The following is a 10,969-nucleotide window of genomic DNA, read 5'->3' as shown; positions in this document are numbered from 1 at the left end:
CTTCACAAGCTGCCAGACGTAAATAAGGAGATATGGGCTGGTTTGGCTAATATGATGAACCAGCTATCAGCGATTGTGTTATGAGGAGAAAGAAAAAGTCCACAGCAAATGGGTTGAAGTTTGTTTAATGGAACCTTAAAATATACAAGACTATGGTAGAAAAGCTGTGATGTGGTTTTAAAATGTTGTTAGTGTCCCTTATGAGAATCCCAGCAAAAACACCACTAGAAAGAAGTATAAGCCTGGGTTAGGTAGTCTAAATATGCATGGAGGTTTTACACCTGCTTATCCAAGCCAAGCACAAACAGGGTTTGATGTACGTACAGATGATATCAGACATGGGTAAGCCATCTTTTGTTGGCAGTGGGGTGCAAGCTTTTGAGTTTCACAGAATTCTTCATCCAGGAGAATGGATGGGGGCAAAAATGTAATATATACATATCACATACTCACACATGAAGACAAACAGACAGTATGCTGCGTTACAACTAGCTGAAAAACCCAGAACCACCCAGATTGCTCTACAGAAAGGATCCCTCGATGCCTGGATGCAAGCACAGAAATACTAGCAATATAAAGACCTGCTTTTTACTGAATTGGTCCATTGACCTCTATACTGTCAGAACCAACTGGCAGTGTCATCATTTATTTAATACAAGTAAAAATCTCACAATCCAAACAAACTTTCAGACAAAGCAACTGTGCTGTGCTACAGAGCAACAGTAGTTCCCCTGCAGAATGTGGTATCAGACAAAGAATTCAACCCCTTAAGAATCTCAGCTCTCTCTTTTTTTTTTTTAAGAAGGAAGTTCATTCACAGCCCTTATGGTGACCAAGATAAGCTTGCAAGGATGCAGGCACTGGGGGGGGGGGGGTGAAATTTCAGAGATTGGGAATGTTGCTAGAGAAGAACCCCACTAATCAGAGGGCAGAACTACAGTGCCCTACAGAACCTTCTGCTCCTCTCCACAATGAGTAGAAGAAAGTATAGCAATATGAATGTCAAATCAGAGCCTTATTTAGGTTGCACATTTATTTTGGCCAGTGAAAAATGTAAAAAACTAACTACATAACGCATGTGAATGTGTGCGAAACCTAAATCAAAAGAAATTAAAGAAAAATAAACAGAAGAGCATCATTGAACATCATGGAAGGTGGAATGAAATCGGACAAAAGAGGAAAGCACATGGACAAACTTTGAAATGTGGTTCTAATTGGAAGTAGTTGAAAGAGCAAAGCGATGAAAGTCCAGGGGATGAAAGTCAACGTATTGGTGTATGCAAAATAAGAGAAGCAGTGCAAATATGCATAATATAGGCAGGTTGCAGAATTCCTTGGCGCAGAATGTGAGTTTTGTTTTAGCACAAGATGCAAACAGTTCTCAGATGCTGCCTTCTTTCCCAGCCCACCTGCCAAAGCACTCTGTGAAGCCTAGAAACTTGCATCCAGCAACTCCAACCTCAGTTGGTCCAATGCAAGATATCATTTTACCTACTTAACATTTCTCATACTTTGGAACTGACATGACAAACAGAATCTACTGAGCTCCTGTATTTACAGTGGTGGCTGGAGGTGCTCCTATTAGCTGTAGCACATGTCCCAGTTTCTATCCCTTCGGAAAATGTCATCTGCCACCGAGACAGAAGGGGCGTAGTCCCTGCAGTCAACATTTGCAAATGGAAAATACTCAGGTGCTCTGAAAGTGTCCAGGTGCTGGGCACCACAGGAGGAACAGAAGCAGGTGGTGGGCGTGTGGCTGTACTGGATGTGGGCCTGCTGCTGGTAGAGGCTGCCCTCTGGTAATGTGTACATGCAGCTCTTGGCATCCAGAGGAGAAGGAGAGCTGTAGCTCGGTGAAAGGAAAGAAGGCAGCTGTGTTGGGGAGTAGCTGCAATCAAAGGAGCTTGAGGGGTCTGAAGAATCTGGAGACGCAGGACCCTAAAACAAAGGAGAGAAAAGAAGGCATCTCATGACCATTAGGAATAATTAGGGTTGCAAGCGTCCATCAGGCTCCGCCAGAATTTTAAACTCAACCTTTGCAATTAGGCAGGAGGTCTGGTCTAGAGGGTAGAGCCTCCATTTGCCTGAAGATAACATCCACAAGGTCGCCAGTTCGAGGCCACCGGCACCATGCGACCTTGAAGCAGCTGACAAGCTGAGCAGAGTTAATCCATCTGCTTTGAGCATGGGAGGATGGAGGCCAGATCAGAATGAAACATCTGAATTGTTGTGGCTCTTGAAAGATAGAGCCTTCTTTCAATTGTAAAAATCCCTACGGGGATTTAAATTAGCCTGCCTATGTAAACCGTCTTGAATAAAGACCAAGAAAGGCGGTATATAAATACCTGTATTATTATTACTATTATTATTACTAAAAACATTTATATACCGCTTCTTTCCCTTTCACCAGCTACACCTTCATTACACGCACAGAGGATAAACCCTACACACTGAAGTAGCTCAACCTGAGTAGCTGTAGAGTTATGATGCCCACAGGCCATAGGGTGTACATTGGGCCAGCCTTAGGAACTGCGAAGCCCAATGCAAATCATTTTTGCACTCTCCCTACTCACTAGGAAAAGCGGCGGCGGCACCAGGGCAATAGTGTCTCTACCAATTTTTTCCAGGGATGGTGTCAATTTCAAGCCAATCAGACCCAGAAGATTCCACGCCGGCACAAGAGCTATGGAGCAAGGGGCCAGCGACAGGCAATCTATTCGCCACCCCAGTGCGGGGGCCCTCCCTGCGCGGGACCCAATTTGACCTAATTGGTCAAATTGTGCTATGGTTAGATCTGTGTGTACCAATGCCAGGCTGGGTGCTTTTCTAGGACTCCAACCTGCCCAGGGCTAGGCCACGTAAGATGGAAGTGAAATTACCAGGCTTTGGTTGAGGCAGGCGGGGCCTGGCTGGAAGGCATCTGGAGAACAGTGCAAGCTGCCCTGGGCAGCGCCCAGCAAGGTCTCTGAAGGCACCTCGGTCTGAAGACAAGAATCAACCAGCTGCTCCAGGTAACTGGGGATCTCCTCACTTTGCCAGGGTTGCAAACAGCCCGATGAGGAGGAGACGAGTTCCGCATCTCCGTAAGGCGCTAAGAGAGATGCAAGGGGAAAACATAAGACAAGGGATACCTAGAAGGGGCTTTGGCCAGAGGCAACCCAGCTAAGCAGAGCTGTTGCCTTAGGCTGAAAATGTTGAGAAGAGGGCAAGAGTAAGAAAAATGCTCTCTTCCATAACGTAGGGATATTCTGCCTGCCAAGGTGGCATTTACGGTAAGTCACAGGAGCAGGGTTGGTAAAAGACAGCAGACAGATCCATCACCAACCACCTCCAGTTCACAAAAACCACCACTCTCCCACCTTGCCGAAATTCTCAGCCAAAAAGTCTCACCAATTTCCTGGCAAGTGGAAAAATAATCCTAGGAAACAATTTTAAAAAACTGTATTTCTCTCCGCCCTCCCAGAGATGGTTCAACTATATGTGATCCTATTGTGTCTTGAAATGCCACAATGGAGTTGTGGTTTGGAAGTTGAACTTAGACAAGGAAGGCCAGGGTTGGCTTTAAGCCACCTGGACTAATTGCTCCCAATTGGGTCCTGCGCCTCTCAGGGCCCCATGCGAGGGTAATCTAGTCTTGCATGCAATTTTATATTAAAATGTACTTAGATCCATTTGGTTCATTAACTCACGTGCACATTTTAAGTGCTTGTTTTGATGGCTTTCCATCTAGCATAGAGATATCAAGCCTATAATAAATCACATAAATAAATCACATAAATGTATGCACTACTGAAACAGAAACACCTGCGTTGGCTCGGTCATGTTGTGAGAATGGATGATGGCCGGATCCCAAAGGATCTCCTCTATGGAGAACTCGTGCAAGGAAAGCGCCCTACAGGTAGACCACAGCTGCGATACAAGGACATCTGCAAGAGGGATCTGAAGGCCTTAGGAGTGGACCTCAACAGGTGGGAAACCCTGGCCTCTGAGCGGCCCGCTTGGAGGCAGGCTGTGCAGCATGGCCTTTCCCAGTTTGAAGAGACACTTGGCCAACAGTCTGAGGCTAAGAGGCAAAGAAGGAAGGCCCATAGCCAGGGAGACAGACCCGGGACAGGCTGCACTTGCTCCCAGTGTGGAAGGGATTGTCACTCCCGAATCGGCCTTTTCAGCCACACTAGACGCTGTTCCAGAACCACCTTTCAGAGTGCGATACCATAGTCTTTCGAGACTGAAGGTTGCCAACTACTACTAATAAATCACAGAATCCTAGAGTTGGAAGGCAACTTAAAAGGTCTTCTAGTCCAACCCCCGGCATGTAACAGGAAATCCTCCTATAGAATCTCCAGCAGGCGCTTGTCAAGTCTCTACTTGAAGGTCTCCAGTGATGGAGAATCCACCACCTCCTTTGACAGATTTATGTCTCTAAGACACTACTGACCTTGGTTGTCAACCTGGGGCCCTGTGAAAAATTTCCAGTTGGGCCCTGCAGCTTCTAAGGCCAACCCTGCACTCAGTCACAAAGTTTTCTGGGTGAATTTGGGCCAGTCACTCTCCCTCACAGGGTTGTTGTGAGGAGAAAAAGCCAGGAGGAACTATGTACACCACCTGAGGTTCTTCAAGGGTGAAAAATAAACAGTCTCCTTTTGTTTTTCATTGTTTTAAAATACAAAATACATAGAATTCTGTTTTTGTTTAAGTGTGCCTAACTTCTCCAGAAGATCCTGAGACCCACACAGTCTGGGTCACATTTTCTATATTTCTATGTTTTAATTAATAAATTTCAATTACTTGATTATTTTGAATTATTTTCTTCCATGATTCCCAAATACATTACTATCCTCTCCTTCCTCCACGGAGCCCAGGACAGTGTTTGCCATCTCTTTTCACCCTCATTTTAACCTCACAACTTGCCTACAGGTCAGGGTACACAGAGAAAAGTGTCTGACCCCAGGTAACACATGCCTATAGAAAGGCTAGCACCAAATTTTCCTGGTCCATATTAATCACTCTGTACACAGCTGAAGACTGGGGCCAGCATCATACAGTGATATGGACGTGGGGCTGAAAAAGAAACTGACCACAATTCAGAAGGCAGTTTGGAGAACCCAAGAACCTACTTTTGAAAAAGAATGAAAAAGAATTATCAGGATTTCAACATATGAAAACTGGTGGGAATTTGATGTTTTTTCTTTTGTTCTCCAGCTCAAAATAATAATAATAATAATAAATTACAAAATGCAGTGTCCTTTCCTTTTAAAACCTGCTCTTGCAAATGATACACGTACCCAACTGGTTCCGTTGAACTCTCTGGGATTTCACTGGCAAGTCAAATTACTTGTGTATAGACACACCTCTGAGGTCTTGGACAAATTTGACTACTGTATTTGGTTTTATTGCTTTTGAAAAAAAATTGGTTTCACTCCAAAGAAGAGAAATGGATTTTTTACCACCCTCAAGAAGGCTCTGGGAGTCTCATGTTATTCTTCATTAACATATGAACTATCAGCCTCTTGACCAGTATTGATTATTTGGGTGTTTCGTCATCCATGAGATGTATATATTTGCAAACAACCCATCTAGAGGCTTGTTTGCTTGTCTTCTAGATTGTAGCAGGCATTCAGCTATCAACAACTAAGGAATCAAGAACTAAGAACAAGCTCAATGCCTGCCTCTTAAGACTTTGCTGTGGGTTGGAGAGATCTGTGCTCCAGGAATGAACAGATACCTGCTCAGAAGCAATTAACCCCTTGGGGGACTGAAAGAAAGAAAGAAAGAAAGAAAGAAAGAAAGAAAGAAAGAAAGAAAGAAAGAAAGAAAGAAAGAAAGAAAGAAAGAAAGAAAGAAAACTGCTGGAAACAGAAATATCAGTGGGAATAAGGGGATCTCCAAGCACCCCTATGGCAAGGGGAGGAGAGAGTGAGTCCCTGATGTGTTCCATTATTCTCTTGTGCCTGACCCTTCTGCAAAAAGACCAAACAGAAAGAATAAAGGCAAGAGTCAAGCTGAGCTAGAAAGGCTCAAGCACACCTGGTTATCTTCCACCACCAGCACTAAGCCCCCCTCTGCCCTCCTCCTCTGCACTGAGCAGGCTCTTTCCATGGTTCCAATTGGCCTGGTTCCTAATTAAATGCCTGTGGCTCCAAGCCTGAGCCTGGCTCCAAGATGTGGACTCTAGAAATGGATAAAGAAAGTCTGAAAAAAGTGAGATGCATTTATGGGGGGGGGGAGACTTTATGTACCAACCTACGCAGGGAGGGGAGAAAGACTCGGTGAATGGGACACTGCAGTCATTGCCTTCTCCGGAAACCTGAGAACAGAAGACACAAAGAAAAAGCAGAGCTGGAGTTTGTTTCTCCATTTAAAAATCCAACAGGATCTCTCTTTCTCTCTCTCTTTCTCTCTCTCTCTCTCTCTCCACTTCCTTACACTGAAGGTAAGTCCAGGATTTCTCTCAATGCTACAGCTGAGTCCCTGCATGCCAGAACAGCAGCACTGGGTTCAGAGTCCTGCTGTTCTCTCTGCTGCTGCAAAATATAAATGCTGCATTCGATCAGTGAAAAGATCTCCCTGAGCTGTGCCGGTGTGGTTGAAACATGAAACTCCGGGCACCTGTTAAGAATGTGCGCCATTCGGTGGCACTGCCAAGGGACAGGAATGCCAGTTTTTAAAAAGCGTTTTCAAGATGTCTCTGTTTATGAGACTGTAAAACCAGCTGGAGACAGAAAAGCTCAGGGGAAGGTCTAGCGAATGAGCAGAGCTATTGCAGAAAGTTTGCCCTGGAATGTGCAGTCTCTCTGGGCTTGATGGCCACTTGGTTGGTTAGGGCAAGCTTTGGGGTAGCTCTGCCTGGGTGGGAGACAAGCTGTGGAAATGTCCAATGCCAGAGGTTAAGATTTGCCATCCAGATTTCTCCCAAAGGGATATTTGAAGGGAATTTGCAGGTTCCCCCCAGAGGCAAATTGCCTGGGGAATTTCCAGTGCTGAGCTCTGGAGATTTCTGATGGGACAAGTGAAATTTCTCAAAAAGGGGTGGGGTCCCATCCCACAGGATTTTGGCTCTGTCTGAGCTCCTGGACAGAGGGAAGTCACAAGAAGTGTGCTGCAGTCAGGGACCTTTCGTAAGGGGAGTTTTGTACATGCCTAGGAGAACCATCCACACTTTTACTTGGAATGTACTTCCATCAGGGCACCAGTGGTGAAGTTCCACATTAATGCATGTGGAACAAACCTCATGCTTGAACATCAGCCCTGGTGAAACCACAAGGAACTTGTCCCCTCTTTTTCACCAGGGTTTGTAACCCCCCCCCCCCGGCAATTTGGTCATTGGAAATCCATTTCAGTGCCATTTCCTAAGGAACCAGAAGATCCCACAGTAATTTGAGTTAAAGGGACAATGCAACACCAGGAAGGAGAGTCCTTGCTGTAGTCCCCGTCCTGATCTCAGTTCTAGTGCCCTTAACAAAGCAAACATGCAGGGTCCTTCTCTCCCCCCCCCCCACCAGCACACCAGAAAGCATTACCAGTCTCTCCAGAAATGAACTGGAGCAAACGTACAGTTCTCATAACAAGAGTCAATGTAACCCTGCCTGAAACAGAAGTGAATAGAATCCAAGATCATTCTCCACTGGGCATGTGGGCAAATGCATTTGCAACTCTGATTGCATGAATAAAGCCTGAATTTCTGTTTGGATTGCAGCGCGGACTAGACACAAAATAATTGTGTGCCCTTTGAAGCTCCGCTCATCAAAGTCAACCTAGTTTTTGCCTCTGCGTGGCTCACTTGGTGGGATTTTTTAAAACTTGCTTTTATCTCTGTCTTTCATTTTTATATATATAATTCCTGTGTTTGAAGCCCTGTGTGGCTCAAAAGGTCACATTCTTCCAGCACTGTGAAACATTAACTGCCAGGGAAACCAGCTCCCCTCTCTTGGACTCTCTGGTTCCTACTGCTAGATGGATTAGCTCACCCCCCCACCCCTGCTCTCTTATTGCCCAGTTTCCTGCACCAGCATCTGCTGTCAGGAGCAACAGGTTGGACTGAACTGAATCAGCCAAGGGGAAAAAGCAAACCCACCAGCGCTGCAAACCCAGAACCAGTCCTGGGTTGTCATCTTCTCTATGCAAAGAGCACAGGCAGCTGAAGCACAAAGAGCTCATGTTGCACACTGAACAAGGCGTCCTGTGCAACCAACAGAGCCGATTAACTCTTTCTCGTCCTCCTTCAAAAGCCTGAGCAATGGGACAGTTCGGGTGACCATCACGCCAGCACCTGGATTCCTACTTCCCCCATTAAGCATAAGTCGATGGGCTGGCATGCTCAGTCATCCCTGATGGCAGCAACATCCACCAAAAGATGGATGTTTCATCTCACAGTGATTTCCCCCAGAGCCAGTTCACACACTCAGAAAGGCCCCAGTCCCACGTGCGTGCGACATCTCAGGACGATGGTCTATTGAATGTGTGAAAAGACTGCCCTGAAAAGCTCTGTGTTTGAGGTTAAGGTCAAGTTGGCCAAAACTGGGACTCCCTTGAACAGACTTCCCTTGCTTTGTTTTACGTTTGTGTTTTTTGTTTTTTTGATGTTGTTTGGTTGCTCTTTGGATTTTGTCTGGCTATCCTATGGATTCAAGCAGGCAATCCCACTTGCGGTCAAAAATGGTGTAGTCCAGGAACTATCTGGCTATGTGATCAGTTGTCTGATTAACCCAGGTCTCAGTTCACACATGCTCCAGTGCCAGGTAATCAAGCCGTGTGCATATATCATTAACCCCTCCCCTGAAAAAATGAAAGTATTTAACTACTGTGAAACAACGAGCCGTAGCTCTCCACAGATCACTTTCCATAAAAATGATCACAGACCTGAGAGCAAGGGTGGCCCATTCATAAGGCCAAGTGAGCAGCAAATTGGCAGAGGGCTCCAGCAACTGTTACCCTGCACATCCCTGATCTTGTCTGATCTTGGAAGCTAAGCAGGGTCAGGCCTGGTTAGTACTTGGATGGGAGACCGCCTGGGAATACTGGGTGCTGTAGGCTTATACCATGATCTCGGAAGCTAAGCAGGGTCAGGCCTGGCTAGTACTTGGATGGGAGACCGCCTGGGAATACCGGGTGCTGTAGGCTTATACCATGATCTCGGAAGCTAAGCAGGGTCAGGCCTGGTTCATACTTGGATGGGAGACCGCCTGGGAATACTGGGTGCTGTAGGCTTATACCATGATCTCGGAAGCTAAGCAGGGTCAGGCCTGGTTAGTACTTGGATGGGAGACCGCCTGGGAATACCGGGTGCTGTAGGCTTATACCATGATCTCGGAAGCTAAGCAGGGTCAGGCGTGGTTAGTACTTGGATGGGAGACCGCCTGGGAATACCCGGTGCTGTAGGCTTATACCATGATCTCGGAAGCTAAGCAGGGTCAGTCCTGGTTTGTACTTGGATGGGAGACCGCCCGGGAATACCAGATGCTGTAGGCTTATACCATGATCTCGGAAGCTAAGCAGGGTCAGGCCTGGTTTGTACTTGGATGGGAGACCGCCTGGGAATACCGGGCGCTGTAGGCTTATACCATGATCTCAGAAGCTAAGCAGGGTCAGTCCTGGTTAGTACTTGGATGGGAGACCGCCTGGGAATACCGGGTGCTGTAGGCTTATACCATGATGTCGGAAGCTAAGCAGGGTCAGGCCTGGTTAGTACTTAGATGGGAGACCGCCTGGGAATACCAGGTGCTGTAGGCTTATACCATGATGTCGGAAGCTAAGCAGGGTCAGGCCTGGTTAGCACTTGGATGGGAAACCGCCTGGGAATACTGGGTGCTGTAGGCTTATACCATGATCTCAGAAGCTAAGCAGGGTCAGGCCTGGTTAGTACTTGGACGGGAGACCGCCTGGGAATACCGGGTGCTGTAGGCTTATACCATGATGTCGGAAGCTAAGCAGGGTCAGGCCTGGTTAGTACTTAGATGGGAGACCGCCTGGGAATACCAGGTGCTGTAGGCTTATACCATGATGTCGGAAGCTAAGCAGGGTCAGGCCTGGTTAGCACTTGGATGGGAAACCGCCTGGGAATACTGGCTGCTGTAGGCTTATACCATGATCTCAGAAGCTAAGCAGGGTCAGGCCTGGTTAGTACTTGGATGGGAGACCGCCTGGGAATACCGGGTGCTGTAGGCTTATACCATAGTCTTTCGAGACTGAAGGTTGCCAACCAACCAACCAGCCACCTACCTGTTTCCACCACTCCTCGCCTCTCCTGTTCCCTGGATTCAAAAAGGAAGACATGAATGGAGCAAAAGAAGGAACAGCATCTTGGAGACACTCTAGCTCACCACTCTTTGGTCTGAACTTCCTTTTCTCCTCCATGCCCATCTTCTGTTTTGAATCCAGGGAGTGGCAATGAGAGGAGTGACCCCCCCCCCCCAAAGAAGAGGCGTTGCTTACAGCTTTGTCTTGCATGGCCTGTTTTGCTCTCCTCTGCTGCAGAAGCTCTTTCACCGTGATCTTGACTCTAACACCTTGATAGATCTTTGGCTTTCCTGAAAGGAATTAAAAACAGGACTTTTGCAAACCAGGGAAAGAAAAGGACTGCACAGTGGTGCTTGTGCATTCAATATTAAAAAGCAAGTTTACTTTGATGAACTGGCTTTGATAAACCAGATGATCTGGTATTTTGAAAAGTCCTTTAAAAATGGGGGATTGGGTGCAATCCTTGAGCAGTATTCCTTTAGATGTGGTTTACCTCCATATTGGACAGAGCAGCAAGCCCCAAGGAATTCAACAGGGCTGGAAACCTCATGCAGGTATACTCCAAAGTAAATCCCACAAAGTTTTACAGCACTTACTCCCTAGTATCTGTGCATACTTATGATTGCAGCCTTAAATGTTCACAGTCATTCCTATACTAAAACTATGCTTGTAGAACTCACCATGTATTTACCATGGGTACATTATGAATACTTTTTTTAAAAAAAGGTTTGCC

The 10,969-nt window shown here is 46.4% G+C and overlaps 1 protein-coding gene across 1 annotated transcript; it reads right to left on the bottom strand.

Annotated features, from left to right (window-relative positions):
• Positions 1-1,581: 1,581 nt before the first annotated feature.
• POU2AF3 (POU class 2 homeobox associating factor 3) lies at positions 1,582-10,530 on the bottom strand (the record flags this gene model as incomplete). Its single annotated transcript, XM_066639713.1, has 4 exons — positions 1,582-1,938; positions 2,880-3,091; positions 6,244-6,307; positions 10,432-10,530. Coding segments are annotated over 4 exons (732 nt in total), but the record flags the coding sequence as incomplete, so codon positions are not given.
• Positions 10,531-10,969: the final 439 nt, after the last annotated feature.

This window comes from Tiliqua scincoides, chromosome 11 (genome assembly GCF_035046505.1).
Source record: "Tiliqua scincoides isolate rTilSci1 chromosome 11, rTilSci1.hap2, whole genome shotgun sequence".
Lineage (NCBI taxonomy): Eukaryota > Metazoa > Chordata > Lepidosauria > Squamata > Scincidae > Tiliqua > Tiliqua scincoides.
The sequence above is the reverse complement of the archived record's forward strand: the minus strand, read 5'-3'. Positions and strand labels throughout refer to the sequence as shown.